Raw genomic sequence first — 25,016 nt, 5'->3', positions numbered from 1 at the left:
CCCATTAAATGATGTTGGGATAAATATAGCTATAGAAACTATCTGCTTCTTGTTTATGATAGGAAGACTATTCATAACAGATCATGTTTGTTTTTAAATGAATACTTCTTTTACAAAAGAAATATGTAGTCATTTTTACCTGAAAGAAAGGGGTAAAGAAAACTAGTATCCTACAGCCTTCCCAGAAATGGAAGTTCACTTGACAGTTCCGTGTATTTCCTCAAGTCTAAACTGTAAGCACATTTTTTATTGTTGACATCCTACTTTACATCCAATTATAACTCCTATATTTTCAATCAATATCTCACTCATTCCTCACCTTATAACAAATATTTATTAAGCACCATTATTGACAACTAAGTCAGATTCTATTATATCACTTCTCGGTTGTTTCCTTAAACAAATGTGTAGGATATTTGAATTGTTCCTTACTTTCCATCTTTGTAAAAATAATTTCTGAACAACTGCTCATAAGACATTTTTGGTACAATACAGCATAAACTAGGTCTGAATAAAAGTATATTTTGTGTCTCTTGGCTTTCGTTTGACCTTAGTCTCTCAGATGTTTGTCTAAGAGATAAATATAAAGACGTTGATTGCTTTCCTTTTTTCCTCCTCTGTAAATTATTGTTTTATTTAGTATTAAAAGGGTTCAAACAGTAAGTAAAATAGTTTCGTAAAATAAGCTCTTAAAAAGCAAGCAATTACAGTTATTTTTATGTGGGCTAATCAAGTATCCTTTCAAATGTGTAATCAAGTGGCATCTATTGATTATGTGAGCCACTGGGCTCATGCATACAATTGAATCTAATGAAATTCACTTGCTCACTTTCCTTTTCCTGTTCCTTCAGAGCTTATAACTAAGGGTTGATTTTGTTTTTTCTCATAAAGCTTAGTTTTGGAGGAATTCCAGTCCCAGGCAAACCTGGAACCTTCCTAAAGAAAAACTTCCACGGATGTATGGAAAACCTTTACTACAATGGAGTAAACATAATTGACCTGGCTAAAAGGCGGAAGCATCAGATCTACACTGTGGTAAGTCAACATTCCTTCCAACTTGATGGGTTCTGCCATGTTAGGGTAAGTCTTGCTTCCCCATCCTACCCCTAGCCCCTCCTTGTAATATGTTTACAGTACACTCTTGGAGGACCTGTCAGACTCCCAGGTGAAACTGGAGAGAGAGCGGCAAGGCAGGGACCCACTCGTGTGAACTGTATTGTTGGAAGAAAAAAAATGCATTAGAGGCATCTCCACACTCCCGTGTGTTCCTGGCTGTGCGTTTGTGCCAGCTGTGGGTGAGGTTTGCAATCTGCGCCGGGCTCCTGTGCATGTCTTTGTTATTCCTGGGGAAACCAACAATAGAACCACAGATTGTGTTAAACTCTATAGCTCGGGATTACATATTTGTCTACTTGTTATTTAAAAATAGGGTTTTTTGAAGAAGAGAGGTTAAAGTGTTGGTGTTTTTGAGATTCCTTTTCTATCATTGGTCATGCTGGCAAGTGAAATCATTTTTTAATTAATCAATATTTGTCTTCCCCCAATAGACCACGATTCAAGTCCCATGAGGGTCAGGATTGTCTTTCTTTCTTACTACTTAGCCGTCATAATACTGAGCTGGGTGCTTTGCATATAGTGAATGACCAGTAATGGTGTGGGTGTTTCCAGCTGTAATTGCAGATTTATCTATTTCTCTTTTTAGTTCTATCAGGTTTTGCCGCATGTATATTACAACTTCGTTGTTTGGTACAAACAGGGTTGCTAAAGATTGCTATGTCTTCCTGGTGTATGGACTCTTTATTATTATATCATGTTCTTCTCTCTCTATGATACTTTTCTTTGCCTTAAAGTCTAATTAATATGATATTAATATAACCTCCCTTAGATTTATAAAATAGGAAATGGTCTTAATTACCATTTAATTAGCTCTTTCCCCAAGTATATGTATATGTGTGTGTGTATCTTTATATATAAAGATAGAAATAATTTTACTTTTAACCTTCTTATATCACATTTGAAGTGAGTTTACTATAGACAGCAAATAGTACTAGTCATGTTTTTTAATCCACTCTGTCAATATGTTTTTTATTTGGTATATTTAAACCACATACATGTAATGTTAAGGCAATTAGATCTCAAATGTGTATTTATTTAATTATTGTTTTGTCTGATGTCTCTGTTTTTTTATTTCTCTCTTTTCTCTATCTTCCAGTATGTTTCTGGAATGATTTTCAGAATTCCGTTTTGGTTTATCTCGTATTTGAATATCTCTCTATATATAGCTTTTGTTAGTGATTTGTTTAGTATTATATACGCATAGCTTATTACAATTTACCTATATTTTATCAGTTTTAATGAAGTGTAAAATCTTACATACATTTACATTCCTTTACATTCCAGTTTATTATATAACAGTCTTAATTACTATTTCCTTGTTATATATTGGGAATTATATTGGTATTAGTTTTCAACTGCTGAAGTTGATGATATATCAGGGCTCAAATGTGTGATAGCTTCAAATGTCAAACATAATTTAGAAAACTCAAGAGGAAAAGTAAACTGTATTGTATTTACTCATGTTTTTGCTTATTGTTGTTCTTTTTTCCTCTCTTATTTTCCTATATTCCTTCTTTTGTCAATTCTTTTCTATTTAGAGAACTTCTTTTATCCATCATTTTAAAGTGTCTGTCCTGGTGACAAATCCTTTAACTTTTCCTTCATCTTATCTTTTCTTCCTTCATTCTATCTGTTTCCTTCATCTTGGTATTTTTCAAGGATATGTTTCTTGGACATGAGATTATGGGTTCATAGTTGTTTTCTTTTAGTATTTGAAAAATGTTGAGCCACTTCTGGCCTCAGTGGTTTCTGGCAGTATTTCTAGTTGATACAGTTATTTGTTTTTCATATTCCCCTACATATAGGATGACATTTCTTTCTCACTTCTTTCTTTTTATTTATTTATTTTATTTTATAATGATTTTTATTTTTTTCCATTATAGCTGGTTTACAGTGTTCTATCAATTTTCTACTGTACAGCAGGTGACCCAGTTACACATATAGCTATACATTCTTTTTTCTCACATTATCATGCTCCATCACAAGTGACTAGATATAGTTCCCAGTGCCATACAGCAGGATCTCATTGCTTATCCATTCCAAAGGCAATAGTTTGCATGTATTAACACCAAATTCCCAATCCTTCCCACCCCCTTTCCCTCCCCCTTGGCAACCACAAGTCTATTCTCCAAGTCCATGATTTTCTTTACTGTGGAGAGGTTCATTTTTGCCATATATTAGATTCCAGATATAAGTGATATCATATGGTATTTGTCTTTTTCTTTCTGATTTACTGCGCTCAGTGTGAGAGTCTCTAGTTCCATCCATGTTGCTGCAAATGGCATTATTTTATTCTTTTTCTATGACTGAGTAGAAATTGTGTATATATACTACATCTTTTTAATCCAGTCATCTGTTGATGGACATTTAGGTTGTTTCCATGTCTTGGCCATTGTGAATAGTGCTGAAATGAACATGGGGGTGCATGTGTCCGTTTAAATGAAAGTTTTGTCCTGATGTATGCCTAAGTGTGGGATTGCTGGGTCATATGATAGTTCTATATTTAGTTTTCTGAGATACCTCCATATTTTTTTCCATAGTGGTTGTACCAATTTACATTCCCACCAACAGTGTAGGAAGGTTCCCTTTTCTCCACACCCTCTCCAGCATTTGTTATTTGTGGACTTATTAATGATGGCCATTCTGACTGGTGTGAGGTGGTACCTCATAGTAGTTTTGATTTGCATTTCTCTAATAATCAGTAGCGTTTTTTTCATGTGCTCATTGGCCAGCTGTATATTTTCTTTGGCTTTCTCACTGCTTTTGATATATTTTCTTCATGTTAAGTTTTTAGAAGTTTGACTGTGATGTGTCATGGTGTGGACTTCCTTGGCTTATCCTGATTGGGTTCACCTAGTTTCTTGAATCTGTGAGCTTACATCTTTCAGCAAACTTGGGAAGTATTCTGCCATTTATTTGAATATTTTTTTCAGCCTTTCTCTCTTCCTAAATTACAGGGATATGAATGCTAGACCATTCATTATATTCTCACAGGTCCATGGAGTTCCCAGTTGGCTCAGCAGGTTAAGGATCTGGCATTGCCACTGCTGTGGCTGGGGTTTGATTCCCTAGCCCAGGAACATCTGTATGCAATAGGCACAGCAAAAATAAAAAAAAAAGAAAGAAAGAAAGAAAAAAGAAAGTATTCTCACAGGTCCCCGATCCCTTGTTATCTTTTCCCCTCAGTCTGTTTTCATCTGTTGTTCTAATTAGGTAGTTTTTGTTGTTAAAATTTCAAGTTGATTCTTTTTTCTCATTCCCTTTGCTTTCTTATTGCACACATCCGTTGTTTTTGTCATGTCTGATACAGTATTTTTCCCTGCTAACATTTGCATTTGGTTCTTCTTTACATCTTCTAGTTCCTTGTTAAAATGTTCTATTTTTCAGTAAGACTTTCTATTTTCTTATTTGTCTCAAATATGCAGTTGTTATTTTGAGGGTTTTCATTTTAATGACTTATAAAAAATATTTGTCAGATATCCTAACATCTTGCCATCTCTGAATTGCCATCTATTGACTTTCTGTTTCAATTCAACTTGAGATCTTCCTGCTTCTTGGTATAATAAGACTTTTTATAATTGTTACCTGAATATTTTAAGTATTGTGATGAAGCCTATTTAAACCTTCTGTTTTAGCTGTCTTCCTGTGACACTGTCCCAGTGGGGGGAAGGAGGATTTTGCCTCATTTCTGCTAGGTGGGAGGGATCCAGATTTCCCATCAACCTCCACTTAAACCCAAGGATAGGGAAGTACTTTGTAACTACCAGGTGCAGAGGGTGAGGCTTCTGGTTCCTTCCTAGCTCGTCACTGATACCTCCCTGACTGGGAGGGTAGGAAAACCTCATTACTGCTCTCCATGGGACCTCCAGTGACACCACTGTGTATGTGGGGGTGGGGGGATATGTGTGTGTGGTGTGTGTATGTTAGTGTATGTATGTGTGGGGTGTGTGTGTGTGGTATATGTGTGTATGTGGTATGTGAATGGTGTGTGTGTGTGGTGTATGCATGTGTGTGGGTGTGGTATGTGTATGTGTGTGGTATTGTATAAGTGTGGTATGTGTGTGCAATATGTGTGGCATATATGTATGTGACTGTGGTGTGTGAATTTGTGGGGGTGTATGTGTGTGTTCAGTGTGTGTATGTGTGTTCAGTGTGTATGTGTGTGTGATGTGTGTGTGGCACATGTATATATATGTAAGTGTGGTATGTGGTGTGGTGTGTATGTGGGGGGGCATGTGTGTGTGTGTGTGTGTGTGTGTATGTGGTGTGTGTCTGCATGTGTTTGTGGCTTGCGTATGTGTGTGAGGTTGTGTGTATGTGTGGCAAAGAGAGGGGAGGAGGGCCTTGTTATCACTGGACTCTGGTAAGTAAAGTGCTGACTCTTCTTCAAGCCACCTCTGAGGATATGTCTGCAGGGAGTTCCCCCATTACTACCTGGGGGTGATTGAGAGTCCAGACTCTTTTAGGCATGGAGTCTGCATGGATACCACAGGGAGAGCCTTGATGCTATTCACAAGGTTCAAGGCCAGGCTCTCTGCTTGGTCTCTGACAGCCCCTGGCTGGAGGTTTTGAACACCTTGTTGTAGTGTGGCTGGATAGTAGTGTGGCTGTGGATGTTTTTAAATTTTGTTGGCTGATAAAGAGCAGTTACTGCCTATAGGTGGTCTGCCATAGTCTGCAGCTACTTTCCTGGTCCTTGGATTAGAAAGATGAGGCTTCTGAAAAAGACTGTCTGCACCAGCTGGTCTCTCTGGCTGCTGGGTTCTTCAGCAGCAAGTCAAGGATAAAGAATAAAAAATGAAAATTGAGGGTACACTCCAATGCTGCTCCTTGCGTCTCAAGATCCTAATCCATGGTTGCTTTCTTCTTTCCACCATTTAGAGCCTTCCAGGTTTTCTTTATTTATGATGTCCAGAGTTTTTATATTGTGCTTAATGGAAAAAATTGAGAAAATCACATTATTCCATCTTCCCAGAAGACTATTAAACTAATATTATTTTAAAACCTTGGGCAAGAGTAGACCTCCCTATCATTGACTGGCAAACCCGGATTCTCCTTGCAACCTGATCCTTGTACTTTATGGGAAAACCATGAAATTTAAATGTCCTTAATGTTTGTTTTTCCCTTGATAAATTTAGCCTGTAATAAATATGTTATATTTGGGGGTTCCATATATTATCACATTTATAAAATGTAGCTGTTGGTTTCCAAGGTGTGGATCAGTCTTGCTTGAAGAAAATGCTTGGGTTAAAGGTTGTAATGTTTTAAAAGATGCGTCCCTGGAGTTTCCATCATGGCTTAGCAGAAATGAATTTGACAGCTAGTATCCATGAGGATGCAGGTTCAATCCCTGGCCTCACTCAGTGGGTTAAGGATCTGGTATTGCCTTGAGCTGTTGTCTAGGTCACAGATGCAGCTCAGATCCGACATTGCTGTGGCTATAGTGTAGGCTGGCAGCTACAGCTCTGATTGGACCCCTAGCCTGGGAACTGCATGTGCTGTGGGTGTGTCCCTAAAAAGACACAAATAAAAAAAGTAATAAAAAAAAAGATGTGCCCCTGGCTCATGCTCAAGGCTCTTGACAGTTTTGCTTGCACATGCTAAGGCTGTTCATTATCTAATTAACTTAAGCATTAGTTTGGTAATGACATTTTTCTCGAGTCAAAGTCAGGAGACTTGAACCATGTAAAGTACAGTCATGTGCATACCTTCTCAATATTATTCACCCCAGATATATCATTACATATCTGTTTCACTGAGTTTATCCTGCTAATACAATTCATACACTGCTGGAGTTTAGCTCAGACTAATGTCAGAAATGTCAGCAAGCCTGAAAGGTAGGTCTGTACTACCTGCTATTGTGGGAAGAGTTGGCAGAAAAGGAACTTAAAAAATTGCTCACTTTTGTTGTCCACAAACTGGGGCTCAAGAGTCTGAGTCTGAGCTTTGGATATAAATAAGTGAAATTCCAGCTGTTAGTGAGTCCAAGCTCATATTGCTCACTGCATGGCAGGCCAGTAATGTTGGGGCAAGAAATTGAAGCTTTATTTGGAAAACCAGCAGACCAAGAGGATCGTGACCAGTGTCCCAAGGAACCATTCTCCCTGAGGTAGAATTCCGGCTTCTTTTATATTAAAAGAGGAAGGGGTATGGTTGGTTGGTGCAAACTTCTTGGTGTCAGAATCCTTTGTTATTGCAGCTGTCCTTGTAGGCCAGGCCACAATGTTCCCATAAACCTCCTGCAAGACACATGTTATTCTCCATTCTGCAACTTTTTATCTTTATGAATGGAAAAGTGTTAGAGTGTTTAAGATCAGAGCTTTGAGAACCAGTGATCTTGTATATTTCAGGCTCTAGGCAACATCCCTAACTTGTAGCAAAAGCAATAGAAGACAGATTAAAGTAAAAGAAACATATCCATTATGGAGTCAGATTTGTTCTTCCCTGTTATACCATGACAACATTGCTACCAAAAACCTCCTACATGAAGTTCCTGCTGTGGTGCAGTGTGTTAATGATCTGGTGTTACCTCAGCTGTAGTGTTGGTCTCACCTGCAGCTTGAATTTGATCCCTGGCTGGGAACTTCCACATGCTGCAGGTGTGGGTGAAGAAAGCAAAAACATATTACATATTAGAAAATATATTTAATGATGAGATATATTAAATAATGAGTCACTTAATATACAGATCCAACAAAGGGGAAGTAAGGGAGAAGAGTGAAAAGAAACCATGAATTTCTGAATATTGGCAGCCTCATCATATCCCTTTTGGAAAGAATCATGAACCAAAATTTTAATAACTGTTTTGTTGATTTTATTTTTATTTTTTCCTTTTTTGGGGGTTGGGGGGCTGCACCTGGGACACATGTAAGTTCCCAGGCTAGGGGTCAAATCAGAGGTGCAGCTTATGGTCTACACCACAGCCATAGCCACACAGGATCTGAGACTCATCTGTGACCTACACCACAGCTCATAGCAATGCTGAATCTTTAACCCACTGAGCAAGGCCAAGGGTCGAACTTGCATTCTCACAGACACTATAGTTCTTAACCTGCTGGGCCACAACAGAACTCCAGTTTGGTTGATTTTAAACTATTGGAGCATTTATCAAGCTGCCCCAAACTTTGGTAACTGCTCCATTCCCAGGTTAATTGGGAGTAGTGTTAATAGAAAGCAAAAAGTATCCTTTTATTACTAATGTACTTGGAAAAAAAATTTTGGAAAACTGCTTTACTTTGAATGTAAAGAACTGTCTCAATTTAAAGGGTGAAAAACATTTTTTTTCCAAATTGCTTCCATCACCTTACTTAGGTGGAAATTCCTGTATACAAACACACACACACACATACACACACACACACACACAGAAACACACACATTTTTGTATCTAGTATTTTTCCTCTGGGGATTCCATGTGGGAAGGAACCATTTCCAGTGTTAATTATAAGTACAAACTCTTTTCTTCCCCTGCTCAGGCTTAAAGTTTTCCCCAAAGGCACAGTATCAGCTACAGAGTCAGCATGGTTCCAAGTCACAAAGCCACAGCTGTTCTGAGTAAGGGCTTTTGAAAAGGATGGTGTTCGGTCCCTTTCCAGTGTTCACTCTCTCCCAGTTACCGAGTTTGGGCAAGTTCAGGGTTTAGCAGCAAGGTCCAGTAACCCACAGACCAGGCAGCAAGTTCAAGGTGATACCTCTCAATTATAGCAGGTGATTCAGGACCCCAGGAAGCAACAGCCTTTGCCTCACCCAGCACAGACCTCCCCAGCTGGCTGTATTCCTGCCACATCCCCATTGCAATTTTTCATCCCTTTCTTGTGGGACCTGCCACTCCCTGGAGATTCAGCAGCTGCTCTTGGGAGATAATTCGATTTCGTCTTTACGGCTTGATTTGACTACAAGGCCATCCTCTACATCCAGAATGCAGTAAAACTAACGGCTTAAAGTTGACATAAAAAGTACCAGACTATTCTACCTCACATATTCCACCCCATGCTAATATAGTACCACATAACAAACAATCAGAAAATAAATGGCCCATCTAAGTGTGTGTACAGTACCTGTAATGTGGGTTATTATATACATACTATAAGAAATACATTGCCTCTCAAGTGCCCTCAAGATGATTAATTTCACACCTTCCACTTCCTAAGAAATGCTGCTTTCTTTGAGCTCTCCTTTCTGAGTGTGACATCCTCTCTCCCAGAGGCAAGGGGAGTAACATGATTATCATTCATTTAGAAGAAAAGCGTAGGAGAAATTCTCATGTAACTTTGCCTTCGATGGGCAGGGAGAGAAAAGCAGATGGCTGTAGGGAGTATGGTTAGAGAATCAGCTGCACTGCTGGGCCTTTGTCTGCAGAGCATTGGACGGACACTGGCTAATAGTAAGCGTGTAGTGTGCTACCCCCAACCACACAGCTGAAACTGCTAAATAGTCACAAAGTGCATTTCCATTCTGCCTAGAGGGAAGCCTCATGGGCTTTTCAATCCAGTGTTCTTGGCAGCACAGTTACCTGTTGATAGACCCCCTAGATCCTTAACCCTATTCAACAGCTCACTCAGCGATGGGGCCTTGGGCAAGTCACCAGACTCAGTGTCTTTATACGTAAAATGTGATAATGACCATTCCTAGGTTAAATATGTGTTTAGCACAGTGTAAGATCTAAAGTAAGCACTCAGTAAGTTGAAACTATTACTGTTTTCTTTTCAGCCACCCCTATGGCATATGGAAGTTCCCAGGCCAGGGATCGAATCCCACAACTGTGACCTCTGCCACGGCTATGGCACACAGCTATGGCACATGGGATCCTTTAACCCACTGCACTGGGCTGGGGATTGAACCCATGCTGCCACCAAGACAACACCAGATCTTTAACCCATTGAGCCACATTGGGAGCTCCAAGTTGAATGTATTATTAAAGGACATTCCTACCAATCCATTCAACTGATTTTGGCATGCACATCAATATTTCTTTGTCATCTTAGGTATATAATTAATTACTCATCTAGAGTTTTTTTTGCATTTTATGATCCCAGCAAATACTAAAAAAGAGATTGTAGACAGCTCACTTTCTGCCTCTTGAATCTAAAATTTAGTTTATTCCCAGACCAAATCAGGAAAGTCATGATGTGCATTTGGGGTAAATCTATTAGAAACTTACTGATATCATTCATTTGAAGAAGTTGAATGACTAGCTCTAGTCCAGATTTGATCAAATAATGGACTTTTTAAAAATAAGGCATTTTAAAGAGATGTTGTCCAGGGGACTTGGGTATAACAGACGTTCTAAGTAGCAACAGTGGGCTTTTGTGAAGTTTATCATCTTTTGTTTGCATCTCTTCTGCCATGTTACTCAGTGGAGTGTGGTGGTTTACTTCTTAAAACTCTGAAGCCATGAGATAAGTATATGTGTGCACGAGATCACATACACATTCACATGTGTGTAATGCACACACAAGTGTGCACACAGAGACATGAACACACACATAGCAGCAGCAACTCTGTATTAGCTCCCTGTGACCCCGAAGCCCATGAGAATTGCTCAGAGAAAAGTCCCTGCTGTTTAGTGGTACCTGTAATCTCTTCCACTTGCCTCTGGGATCAGGCTTCATCTCTGTGCATGTGCTCTGTAATAGATGATACTTTCCTCTGATGGAAGGCATCATCTGAAAAAGCAGCTTGCCCATCACATCTCCCTCTGCAGTCCTGCTGTCCTCCACTGTCATGTGACCAATCTGCCACTCATATCACCTGCTGCCAGGCTGCATGCCCCTCATACCCTGGGAAAATTCTTGTTAAGTGATTAGCTTCTGGAGAAGTGGTTTCCTTTCTGTCTTTGGGCAAAGTGAAATGAAATAGTTTCAAGGTCATGTGAGAAATGATGGGACAAGGTTAAAAAATAAACTAACAATGAAATGGTCATACTCTCTGAAAATGATTCTACCTTAAATCAAAGTTACAATTTTCTTTTTTTTTTTTTTTTGACATTTAATATTATCTATTACTTTCAGGTGGACTTCCCGTGTGGCTCACAATTTTCTTTTTTAAGGTGTCTGGTTTCATTAGCTCATCTGATGACATCATTATATGACATTATTAAAGAAAACTTCTCTAGAATGTTAAAATTATGCATTTCTATATATTATTGATGCCATTTTGAATAGGCAGAATAGAACATCCAACCAGAGAAGAAAAAAAACTGTTATTATTTATACATGTTTCACTTTTAGATTTTAAGTGTATATTTGATATGACATGGACAATATTTTATTAAGTTAAAAATCTCTCTTTTATAGTATTTTCTGTGCCTTTAAATTTTTATTGAAAGTTTTAAATCTCTTTAAAAATATAATTTCTACATGAAGTTATTTCACCATATTTCATTTAAGATTCTACTGTCTTAAAATTTGAGTTGTTTGCATTTTTACAGCCAAAAAATAATAATGGAGTGACAAATACAACATTAAAATAATCTTCTGAAATTTAGAATGGAGCACCAGCAATCGGGGAGATTAGTGGTCAATGATTATGGATTTGTGACTCAGTTTAAATAGTTAAAGTCTGTACCAGTTTCCACACCCACCCAGTGTAGGAGGGAGCCTCTCCATTTGGCCGGATTCACCTCTCGCTTCCTTGGGATTTGAATATACAAATGCATTTTAAAAGATTGGAGCTACATGAAAATTGATATCATCTCAGGTGCTGTTCTTCTGTGCAAAACTTCCAGCTAATGATCTGAGGATGGTCCTCTTATGCCCTTCCACCTGCAACAACAGCCATGACAGTACCTTCGTTTGAAGTCATCTTCTTTCTAGAGCTCTTTCAGGCGGTGTCACAAATCACCATGCTTATGCCAGAAGGGCAGTAAATGGAGGGATGACAGATGGAGCCATGGTCATATTAGTTCTTATGTCCCCAAACATCTGTGAGAGTCAGGCAGGGGCCGATGTGATTATTCACACTTTCTCCTAAAAGATACTTTATGCTCAGGATAGGGGAGAGTCAATGATGTATAGTTAGTGCCATGTCATTCACAGCCTTCTTTCCTCTCTCCTGGAAAGCACGACACCATCGGCTTTATTCATTTTTATTATACATATCTTTTTCCTGGGGTCCTGAATGACTTTCATGTCAAAGTAAAGAAGAAAAAAAAAAAGCAAAAACAAGTTTGGATAGATCTATGAATAGCACCGCTTACCTGGGAATTGAGGATGATGAGACATTTCAGAAACGGCCTCTGTGTGGTTTGCTGGTTTGCTCATTGCCAAATATACCTCTCTTGGGCATCTTTGGGCAGAATCCTTGCCTTTGGCAAGAGGAAGAAAGGTGGAAACAGTGGTCAGAACATCTGTGAGAGTCTAATCTCTTTTTTTGTTTTGGTGGCACTAGTGATATGTGGAAGTTCCTCAGCAAGGGATAGAACGCTCACCCTAGCAGCGACCTAAGCCACATCAGTGACAATACCAGGTTCTTAACCCACTGAGTCACCAGGGAACTCTGAGCCTAATCTTCCACCGAAATGGCTATGCTTTTGTCAGGACCTCCTCCTGGTCCCAGAGCTCTCAGTGTGTCCAGTCTCTGGCATCTGTCTGTGAAGATCTTCCTCCTGGGATTAAGGAGATGGCTGAGAGCTCTGCATGGGGATTAAGTGGTCCCCCAGAAGCTGCACCAGTGGCTTTTGCATTCTTGCAACACAGATGGTACTAGTCCTGCTAGGGTGTTGGATCCTTTATAATCCTTTCCTCCCATGTTTAGGTGGATTCTCCAGTTTCCCCCAGTGCTGTTCTCTCCCAGTCAGGCCCTGAATATGGCCTGTTTCTGGGACTCACTCTGTACCCCTCCTCCTCTTTGCCTCTTCACTCTGAGCTTTTCCCATACCCACCCAGCTATCTGCCAGTTCAGCCACAAACCGGCCATCCTTCTCCTAGCTCACAAGGAGGGCTGAAGTCTTAAACCAGCATGACTCCTGGTGTGTCTCACTGGCTCTCAGAAGTGGAACAGGGTCCTGGAGCCCCCTGGACTATGTGGACCCTAGGCTCTTGGGTTGTTGCCTGTGGGGAGGCCCAAGGGGGCTGGAAGCCAGACAGGCAAGCCTGTATTTCAGGCAGCAACTTGGGGGATCTGAGACTGAGTAGCCAAAAATTCGGAAGTGTCAAAGTTAAAACAATGGAACCATTTTTCTAGGTGTTGGAGTGTGAACCAGCTGTGTTCCCCCCCTTGCCGTGTTAACGTTAAGTGGCTTCCTGGAGGATAATGCTAAGAAGCGGCATGGGGCCAAGGTCCAGATTGGGTCAAAGAAGGTGTTGTGATCCCCAAGAAGAATCCATCACGGGTTTGGGAAAAGAGTAGTGTCAAATGTCCCATGTGCCCTGGCCCTGTGTAGGCACATTGCTGTCCCCCTCTACCCACCGCCCCAAACATCTTTCAAACTCTCAGGCCCCTTATGCTTTCCTTGCCTTGAACCTCACATTTAAACAGCATGACACAATCTAGTACTTGATTCATTACCATCCTCAAAATACAATTATTGAACATCTGTTGTATGTCAAGAAAATGATCCTGCCTTCGATGGATGGGAAACTTTAAACCTCTCCCTGCCCCCCACCCCCCACCCCTCAAACATGTGCATAGTGGGTCCCAGGTCACCACTTCAGAACTCAGAATCAAAAATGATGAACTTAACCTAGGCTGTCTCCTCATACCTGCTTTTTGCTCTCCTAGATACCATTATTTTATTTTTATTGTTTTTATTCAGGTATAGTTGATTTACAATGTGGTGTTAGTTTCAGGTGTACAGCAAAGTGATTCAGCTATACATACATATACATAGATTCTTTTCAGATTCTTTTTCCTTATACATTATCACAAGCTATTGAATATAGCTCCCTGTGTTTTACAGTAGATCCTTGTTAGTAGTTACATCTTTTTTTTTTTTTTTTTTTTTTTTCCCTTTTCAGGGCCACACTTGTGGCATTTGGAAGTTCCCAGGCTAGGGGTTGAATCACAGCTACAGCTGCCAGTCTATGCCTCAGCCACAGCAATGCCAGATCCGAGCTGTGTCTGCAGCCTACAGCACAGCACATGGCAATGCCAGATCCTTAACCCACTGAGCAAGGCCAGGGATAAAACCCGCATCCTCATGGATACTAGTTGGATTTGTTTCCGCTGAGCCATGAGGGGACCTCCTGGTTATCTCTTTTATATACAATAGTGTGTATCTTTTAATCCCAAACTCCCAATTTATCCCTCTCCCCCCATTTCCCCTTCGATAACCATGAGTTTGTTTCCTATGTCTATGAGTCTATTTCTGTTTTTTAAATAAATTTGTGTCATTTTTTAAGATTCCACGTATAAGTGATATCATATGATACTTGTTTTTCTCTGTCTGACCTGCTTTACTTAGTATTAATATTCTCTAGGTCCATCCATGTTTCTGCAAAGGGCATAATTTCATTCTTTTTATGGCTCAGTAATATTCCACTGTGTATATGGGCCACATCTCCTTTATCCATCCCTCTGTTGATGGACACTTAGGTTGCTTCTGTTTCTTGGCTATTCTGAATAGTCTGGCTACCATTCTGATTGACACAACCCCTCTGCCCATTTGCCTTTATGTTTTGACACTTTTCTTTTTTTTTACCACCTTGCTGACACTCAGTGATTCTGCTTTTTCCTTTGTTTTTATAGTCTTCTGTCTGAATTTGACTAGATCCCTGCCTTCCAGCATGCAAGGCCCTCAGTGCTTGGACTGCTGTGTCCCACCCTGACCCTGCATTCTGTTGGCCAAACTCAAACCTAGTTTACAGGATTTAAGGACGAAAAATAACGGAGCTAGTCATTAGGAAAAGGCTTCCTGGAAGTGTAGGATCTTGCCATGAACTTTGAAGGAAGAAGCTTCTTAGACAATTTCAAGTTAACAGGGAAACAGGATGAGAGGGAGCATCGTGTGTGCATAGGCTCAAGGTGGGGGCACAGAATTATGGAAACAGTATGTTTTGTTCTAGTCTAGTTCTTTTCAAAAGTTTCTGAGTATTTGTAAGTTTCACAATGTAAACATATTTTTCTGTGTCATTCTTAGTCTTGACTGTGTGACCATAGGAAATGTCTATAGATGAAGTACTATGTATTGAGACTCTGATCTTTGAAGGCCTTCAAAGAATAAATCCCAGCATTAGCACATTATAGCTACAGAATCTGGCTGAAGTTATTCCATCTCTCCAGGCTGCTGCAACTTCATCTTCAATGAAATGACCACAGCTACTTTGCCCGTGGACAGGGACTCCTGGGACATTCTGGGCCTTGAATCACTAATAGCTAACAATATCATCATAATTATCTTTATTGCTCCATTTTGTTCACCATTTCTCATTGTCTTTTCCCTGTAAACTGCACAGTCTTGTGATGATGTCTATCCTGCTGTATAAATGGCCTACAAATCCAACAGGAAAGATTGTAGATCAGTGATTATTAATATTTCAGGAGCCTCACACACTTTAAGAATATAATGAGAGTTATGAACATAACATTTGGGAGGCACATAAATGCCCCTGAGGTCTATCCAGTGGGTCAAGAATTCCAGTTTTTTTTTTTTTTTTTTTTTTGCTTTTTAGGGCCACACCTGTGGCATATGGAAGTTTCCAGGCTAGGGATTGAATTGGAGCTGTATCTGCTGGCCTACACCACAGCAACAGCAATGCGGGATCCCAGCCGTGTCTGCCACCTATACCATACCTCACGGAAATGCTGGATCCTTAACCCACTGAGTGAGGCCAGGTATCAAATCCTCATCCTCATGGATATTAGTCAGATTCTTAACCTGCTGAGCCACAGTGGGATCTCCCCAGATTAAATCTTTAGATTAGTAGGATGGTAGATAAAATTAAACCTTCTCTCTGTCTTGATAAATCCCCAGTGATCTTTCATCAGGACCCTGACTAAGTGGGGGATGGATACTGGCTCTCTTCCTTGTGGGACAGCTTAGCTGGCTTCTGAGACACTGTTCACCTTTTGTCACAGGATTTAGAAGACATCTTCTTGCCAAGGTCCATGTTATTTGAAAGGAAAAATGTGGTATAAAACATTGTTAGCTAGCAGAAGGTGGTTCACTACTCAACTGGATAAAAGAGGACAGTGAGTGGTCCAGCAAGAGTGAGTGAGAAAAGTCAGGTATTTTCAGGAGGCTGAGAGGGTGGACATAGGAGGGACTGGGGACTAAGAGCGGCTCCCTCTCTGCCTCCCCACTGATCAGGACTTTCTAAAGAGGTGTGGTTCCCCAGGAAGCATGCAGCCTCAGACAGCAAAGACACTGGCCAGAGTGCCACCACCAGTGGGGAGAGTGTGGGCTGGAGGTCAACAGTTGCAGAGCCTCTCAGGGGGCCCCCACTCACAATCAAGGACAAGGACCAGGAAGGAGGTGTCTTCCAAATACTAAGCCCTGCAGTGGCTCCCTAGCACCCTCTACTGACCAAGCCTGACATTTAGCCTGCTGACCAAAGAAAAGCTGAGAGCTACCTCCAGGGTCCCAAGAACAGTTATTTTGGACCTGATGCTCTGGGTGGGCAACTGGCACAGCCACTCAGCTCTTTTTTTTTGTTTTTAAGATCTAGGTTAAAAATTAGAGGCCCTGGATGTCTGGAAGAGGAGTCTGGGATGACAAAAAAGAGGCACCTACACGCTTGTGATTTAATTGTCTCCAGAGCATAACCTCAGACAGTAATAGCATGTCTCACAAATGTTTGAAGTAATTCAAAACCTCCAGGACAGGTCCAGGCTCTTGTAAATAGTAAGGGATGAATTTATTTAACTTTGCCATTTCCCATGTGCTAATAGAAAATACTGAAGCCACACCTGGTTCTGTTTTATGGGTCCATGTGATTTATTACATTGAAAAGAATCTCTCCTATTCAAAAAGTTTAGAACACTCTGCAGGTAAACTTGCAGTTGAAGTACCCAAAGAATTTATCCCTCACATAAGGATGTGCTACATCTCAGTTCTCACAGAAACATGCCATGTTTCACCTAAAGGTTTTCTCATGTTATTTACTCCTCTCCTTGGACATCATTTTATATCTCTGCATCTCTGTCTCTATTTTCCCTAACATCTTGATTCAGGTCACCACTCCATTCCTAAGTCAGCCCTTGGGGTTATCCATTAGCTCCATGGCAACCAGCAATCCCTTCTGTTTCCTCCCTGATTCTGCAACAAGGCCCAACATGTGACTTGCTTCAGCCAAGGGAGCAAACTCTTTAAAGAACATTTGTATTTGTCCTTATGGCATCAATACAATCCAGTAGCTAAATAGATATCTTATCTTTATAAAATAATAGTGATTCTTTTAAAATACAAAATAAAATATGGGCTAAGCCTTTTTCTCAAGTAACTCTGAGACCCTAAGAACAAGGCTATGAGTTCCCATTGTGGCTCAGCGGCAACGAACCCAACTGGTAGCTGCAGTTTCAATCTTTCAATCTGACCCCTAGCCTGGGAACTTCATATGTCATGGGTATGGCCCCAAACCAAAACCAAAACAAACAAAAAACAAAACAAAACAAAAAACAAGGCTAAAGGGACATGTTTGAAGTGTGTGATAGAAATCCTGTGTTTGATCGTATGTGAGGGTGAGGGCCATGCACATCATAACGTGGAAGCTCACAAGCACAGCGTGGAAGCTCATGAGCACACTGTGTTTGTGTAGTATACTGCCTGAACCACAGCTGAGATTGGACCCCAAAAATGGGGTGTTCCATGCCAGCTTCCCAAGGAAGGTCAGGCAGCCCAAGTGCCCTTAGTTTTCTAGGTGAGCTCTGGTAAATGTGCTTCATTCCACATGCATGGGCACATGCCAGACTCCATACTGGAACACCAGCCCAAACCCGTTCTTTATGCTTCCAGGAAACTAGAAAGCATGTGAATTTGCCCAGACTTTAAACTCAGTGTGACAACTGTCAAAAACCATTAAGATAGTGAAAGCATCATTTTTTGTTTGTTCTTATGCATAAAATCAAGTGTTTATAACCTGGGTTTGGCCATTTATGTCATGTTAATACAACTTGTGACCCAGATGCACCTGTAGGTCTCATAGACTGTACAGGAAACGGGGCCTTCAGGTATCAGAAGAGCTGTGAGGAATCAGGGCTGACACAGCTCTGGGAAAGCACAGCCCTCTCATCTATGTAACTACATAGCCAACACATGATTTGATCAATATCTTGAACATAATGTTTAATTTTCATTAAAAAATAATGTTTACAGATTATGGAAAATTTGCAAACACAGAAAAGGGGAAAGAAAAAAAAATCACCTGCCTTTCATCAACAAAGGTGACCCTTAGTCCTGTGTCAACCCTCTCCTTATAAGGAATATTATTTTGTCTCATTTCTTTTTATCTTTTTAATAATACGGTCTATAATAAAAGCAATAACTGATTGAGCATTTATTTTGTGCCAGAAACTCTTCAACTAATTTTCATAGTCATCTATTTAATCCTTGAAATAATCCCAGGAAATAGATTTTTCTTTGTGATTTCATTGTATAAATGTGAAAAATGAGCCTTAAAAATATCAAAGCAACTTTTCTTTTTCTTTTTATGGCTGAACCTGTGGCATATGGAAGGTCCTAGACCAGGGGTCAAATCAAAGCTGCAGCCATGACCAACACCATAGTCTAGGCAACACTGGATCCTTAACCCACTAAGTGAGACTAAGAATTGAACCCACATCCTCACAGAGACAATGTTGGGTCCTTAACCCGCTGAACCACAGGGGGAACTCCCAAAGCAACTTTCAAATATAGTTGCTAAGAGAGTAGATTGTAAAAGTTCTCATCACAAGGAAAAAGACATCTTTTTTTTTAGATGATTTTTATTTTTTCCGTTACAGCTGCTTTACAATGTTCTGTCGACTTTCTATAGTACAGCAAAGAGACCCAGTCACCCATACATATATATTATTTTTCTCACATTATCCTCCATCATGCTCCATCATAAGTGACTAGATATAGTTATCAGCAGGATCTAATTGCTCATCCATTCCAAAGGCAATAGTTTGCATCTATTAACCCCAGAGTCTCAGTTGTATTAGTTTTCATTTCATATTAAATGATGGATGTTAACTAAATTTACTGAGGTAATCATTTGAAATATACATAAGTTAAATCATTATATGTACACCTTAAATTTACATAGCGCTCTGTGTCAATTATATCTCAATAAAGCTGAAAGAAAGAAAAGATATCAAAGCCACTTGCCCAAGATACATCATTAGTAAGTGATAGAACCTGGTCTCCATCACTGGTCTTTACGTCAAATCCACACTCTACTGCGTGATGTATTTTATGCATCTCTTCTATCCCCCTCTTATCACTGAGTTTCTAAATTTTAAGTAAAATAAAATCACACTTGGAAAATGGTGACTAACCCATATTGAATAAGTGAGTGGAATTTTTAAGAAAAAAGGAGTAATTTGAATTTACCACGAGGAAGTCACCACTCTGCAGGTGGTAGGTGCTTAGTGAATGTTTAATTTGACATTGCTTTACAGCGGAAATCGATACAGCATTTTAAATCAACTGTATTTTAATTTAAAAAAAATCAACCAAAACTAACTCTTTGACTTTATGTTATAATGATTATGACCAAGATAAACTTGCAGGGTTTGATTATCTGTGAGGAAGAACATTTCCCTATTCAACACTGGAGCATCTTCTGAAGAGAGGCTGATCCTCTCGAAACTAGTGATCCCCACAGATAATTTTATTTATTTATTTATTTATTTATTGCCTTTTAAGGGCTGCACTGCACCACATGGAGGTTCCTAGGCTAGGGGTCCAATCAGAGCTGTAGCCACCAGCCTACGCCAGAGCCACAGCAATGTGGGATCTGAGCCGCATATGTGACTTACACCACAGCTTACAGCTATGCCATATCCTTAACCCACTGAGTGAGGCCAGGGATCGAACCTGCATCCTTATGGATGCTAGTCAGGTTCGTTAACCGCTGAGCCACAATGGGAACTCCTCCACGGATAATTTTGAAAAAATCCTTAGCACTTCATCACTGTGAGCTGCCTGCATGTAGGAAATTAGAGGGTGAGGTTAGGAATGTCTCCCTGTGCAACTGGTTTTCACTTCCCCAATCTGGCAGAAGTAGAATGGGAGTCGGAAAGCGAAGTTCCACATCCATTTGGGTCCCTAGGCAGCTGGGTAAGCGTTGCAGTTAACCTACTCTTCTTGGTGCTGTCTACAGCTGGGAAACAACTTCTAGTTAATATCTAACCTACCTTTCAGCTCAGAGATTTCGCTAAAGGGCATTATTTAAAATCTCTCGGTCACTGTGTTCCTTTGCAAGGGGTGTCATGACAAAATGCACGGACTGACTGGCAGGGCATTAAACAATAGATTCTCTCACAATTCCCACAGGCTACAATCCCAGAGAGCCAGGTGCAGGCAGGCTTGGCTTCTGAGGCCTCTCTCCATGGCTGGCGAGTGGCCACCTTCTGGCTGTGTCCTCAGCTGGTCTTTCCTCTGTGAGTACCTGTAATTCATGTAACCATGCATCCAAAACTTTTCTTCTTATACAGGCACCAGTCAGATTGGTGTGGAGCCCACCCTAAAGGCCTGATTTTAACTTAATCACTTCTTTAAAGTCTCTTATCACCAAACACAGTCCCATGCTGAGGTATAGGGGCTAGGGCTGCAATATAGGAATTTAGGAGAAACATAATTCAGCTCATAACCATTACTTAAGATTTTATTATTATCTGGAGGCCCCTTAACATGCTTGTGTTAGCTCCTTATGAACCCCCCTCCCCTTTCTCTACCCCCACATGAAACAGAAGCCAAAGGCCTGGCAGCCCCAGGAAGTAGTTAGGGACCCTGACCGTCCTTCCTCTATGGTTTCATCCTGAGCTTCCTGATAACCTTCTGGGACTCAGCTGTCATAGCTCCACTTACCTGCAGAAGATGGGGGGAATGTTGTCACCTGGTCAGGTACATTATTGCTTCAATAAATTGAGTTCCACTCCCCAGAAAGGCAGAGGGAATGGGGAGACTTTGAGTATATAACTAGATATCTCTGCAGGCATCTTTCTGAACCATAAAGGTCAGTCTGTGGCAGTTCTCATGTAGGAAGTGGTGCAGTTTACATTTTAGGGTCAAGGCAGGAAAGCACAGCTCTACCCTTATCCTTCTAATGACACCCTAGGCTTGTCTCGTCCAGTGTGGTGCCCACTAGCCATGGATGGCCGGGCACATTTGTAGTGTGGCTAGATCAGATGGGAGTGTACTGTCAAGACAGTAATTAATTTCATTATTATTAATTTCATGTGTAACATTTGTGTAAATGTTATAAATAACTCAGTATTCAAACTCAAATTAAGTTTATCTCTTTCATTGTACTTTTTGTGGTTAATATGGGTACTGGGAAACTTCACATCGTGTGTGATGTGGCTCCCATTTTATCTCTATTGGACAGAATTGATCTAGCCTATCTATCGCCCCAAATAGAAGTACTCCAACTGCAGCCTCTTTTTAGAAAAATATTATTTTTAGGAAAACTTTGAAAATGCTTATTTAAAGATATCAGCCATAATCAGAACTAGAGATTGTTTTTTCCCATGCTATAACTCATTATCGATGACATTGAGAAGCTGACTTTTATAGTCATTATTGAGCTGGAAATGTGCTTAGTTTTACAGGCCATTTGGTGATACTTGCCCTTTATATGCACTTGCTTCTTTTCCAGTCTCTACCCAGGAATGAGGAAGCCCACATCATGCTTTCAGAACTAAGAACAGTTGTTCTTCCCCAAAGTAAATTTAGCATCAGAAAGCACCATACACATCTATGCAGAGTGGAAAGTTGCTTTGTGGGTGGGCCAAGTAAAGTTGTTTGGAGAAGTGGGTTTACTCAAAAGGAAAACACAGACACACAGACACAGACACAGACACAGACACACACACACACACACACACACACACACACCACTTTCCTTACTGTCATAACCACTTGTCCCCTTTGCCTACTTGCGTGGAATAGGCACATGATTAAAATTTGCAGAAGAAGAGATGAGCAATTCTGAAATTAAGCAGAAGGGAAATTTGAAAAATAGCAGTCATTGGGTCTCATATCCAGCTGCTTCCAACCTTACTTGGATTAACTGCTGTTATTTCTTTCAATAATCCACATGGATGTCCTTGATAGGAGTTACTAATCCTGTATAGGGATGTTTTGAAACCTTTCAAATAAAATAATGCTTGGGAACTCTTTCATTAAAACTTATATTATGAAAGTTGTATTTCTTCATTTTAAGGAAGTTGGACATAGAGAAAAAAATATGTAAATAAAAATCAACATAATTCCAGCATCCAGCGAGAGCCACTAGTTCGCAAATTCACTGTTTCATATTTATACAGGTGTATTTTAGCTGATTCACATGTGCAAATTTGTATTCTCTCTATTTTGTATTACAAACAACTTTCATGTTTACCGTAAATAGTTATTAGTGGCAGCAAAATAGCATGTCAAATGGATATACCATAATTTACTTAACTATTCCTTTAATTTTAGAGCCAGGTTTGTATTATTATAAATAATGGCGCTTAGTGTATAAATCTTAGTCTAATTTCCGATTATGTCCTGAAAATAGATTTCTGGAAGTGAAAGTAAAGTGTCAAAAAGCATTATTAATATTCTTAAGGTCCTTGATTCATATTTCCAAGTAGCTTTGCACAGTATTTAGAAACAGAAATTAGAGTGTTCGGAATAGAGTTACAGCTTCATGTTGTGACTGAAAATCATGAGTTTATCAGTTTAATCATGGGGCCATTTTCCATCCCCTTCTGCTCCCCAGGCCCCAGGGATGTCCTCTGGGGTTTGCCACTATTTAAAGGGCTCTGCTCTATGGCAAAGCCAGAGACTCCAGTGGGAATGTTCATCTTTGATGCATAGGGAACAAGTACAGAGTATAGGAACAGAGACACACACAGGCTGGGAACCTGTGTGTTGTGTCTCAGCGGGAATGAACTGGACTAGTATCCATGAAGATGCAGATTCCATCTCTGGCCTCGCTCAGTGTGTTAAAGATCCATCATTGCTGTGAGCTGTAGTATAGGCCGGCAGCTGCAGCTCCAATTTGACCCTCAGCCTGGGAATTCCATATGCTACAGGTGTGGTCATAAAAAAAAAAAAAAGTCCCTTAGTGGGTGGGTCTCTGTGTACTGGGCCTGCAGGCAGCTGGCTCTTGGGAGACCCAAGGAAAGGGCCATGTGGGGATCGCCTGCCAGACCACCATGCGCTCTGGCCATCAGAGGGGCAGTCCCTTCAACATTAAAAATACTTCTTTCAATTTCCATTGTGGCTCAGTTGCTAAGGACCGGACATTATCTCTTTGAGGATGTGGGTTTGATCCCTGGCCTCTCAGTGGGTTAAGGATCTGGTGTTGCCGCAAGCTGCAAACACGGCTCAGATCCTGCGTTTCTGTGGCTGTGGTGTAGGCCGGTAGCTGCAGTTCCAATTCAGTCTCTGCCTGGGAACTTCCATATGCTGTGGGTACTGCCCTAAAAAGAAAAAAACATCTTCTTTCTTGAGTGTCCCTTAAATGAAACCCAAGGGCCATGAACGTCATCCTTGAAGGCCTCCTTTGGCAGGAACAAAATGCTATCTGTGTTTACCATCACCAAGCATCCAGTCTCCCCTAAATTCCAAAAGTGCACCAGGCCTTTCTTCCCAGGGCTTGGCCTGATTCCTTTCCTTCCTCCCCATCCTCCCCAGCCTCACTCCTTCCTATTTATCCTCCCAAGCTCAAGTCCAAAGGCTCCTCATGAACCCTGTTACATGCTGGCCCGGAAACCTAGGCTCATCTCTCAGACACTTCATCGCAGGTGTGATGGCCCTTCCATGTCCTTTATGTGGATGCAGTACAAGCTCAGGCAGGCCTGGCCTGCCTGTCTTCTGGGATGCATCCTTGACTCGACCAAGGCTGGACCATAGGAACAGCTACATAAGTACCTGTTGAACCAACAATGCAAGAATGAAGAAGGCTTCATGTGGCCCCCTCTTCTCCCACTTGTGAATCACAGAGATGACTTTTGCCTCCAGGCAGCTTTTCCCTGCCTCAGCTCAGAGCATGCCAGTCAGTGCTGGTAATTTTCAGACAAATCAAATTAGAAATGGTTGTACTCATTTGGAAAATCAAGACCTGGCTTTGAAATCTTTCTCCACAAATTTGATTGAATCAAGATCACTTTCCCTAGCTCATACAAGCCTGATTGGCTTTGTTGGACGTCTCCTGATTGAAATGCAGCCTTGCATGGCTAGCTCTATTTTTGACTTACCAGGGTGTTGTGATGTCTGGATGATGATTAAAAACAAAAGAAACACCCACCATGAAAAGGCTTTTGAAATAACACCTCAGCATGGTAACCCATGGAAATGGCCTCGTTAAGAACTTTTGAAATCAGTCAGGGTGAGCAGATCTTCAAGCTAGGTTGGCTATAGTCCCTTGAGATCCTCAAAATTGGTTTTATGGTACAGCAGGGCAGCCATAACTGACTTAGCATCTCTTGTCAGGACCTAAGGAAGGGGATGGGCCAGGACTCTGCTGTGACCATGTTTGAGGAGTCACAGTGGGAGCAGACTGTTTACCTACCCACCACCTCACTCACTCTAACTTTTCCCTCAGTCCTCAGACTTGATTCAGATACATCCTGCCTTTGGTCAAAGTCTGTTCATTGCCTGCCTCCATCTATGGCCTCAGGCCTTTTCCACAAAGAATGTTCACTCCTTAAATTCTCCCCCTCCTTTTCTACAAGAGCAGACAGGGGGGGTTTCCAGTGAAAGATAGATGGGTGCCCTGAGTACCTCAGAAACTGGGTACCAGATCTGGCAGATTGATTCCTGTTCGTGC

The 25,016-nt window shown here is 40.7% G+C and overlaps 1 protein-coding gene across 1 annotated transcript in view; it reads left to right on the top strand.

Moving 5' to 3' along the window:
• The window catches only part of CNTNAP5 (contactin associated protein family member 5), a 449,251-nt gene that overhangs the window by 37,326 nt on the left and 386,909 nt on the right, over positions 1-25,016 (top strand). The window contains exon 4 of the mRNA XM_047770224.1: positions 892-1,035. Within this exon, the coding sequence (XP_047626180.1) occupies positions 892-1,035 (144 nt within the window). The remainder of the gene's footprint in view (positions 1-891; positions 1,036-25,016) is intronic.

Source organism: Phacochoerus africanus, chromosome 3 (assembly GCF_016906955.1).
Source record: "Phacochoerus africanus isolate WHEZ1 chromosome 3, ROS_Pafr_v1, whole genome shotgun sequence".
NCBI classification, from domain to species: domain Eukaryota; kingdom Metazoa; phylum Chordata; class Mammalia; order Artiodactyla; family Suidae; genus Phacochoerus; species Phacochoerus africanus.
Note: the sequence above shows the minus strand (reverse complement) of the source record. Positions and strands in the feature narration are given on the sequence as shown.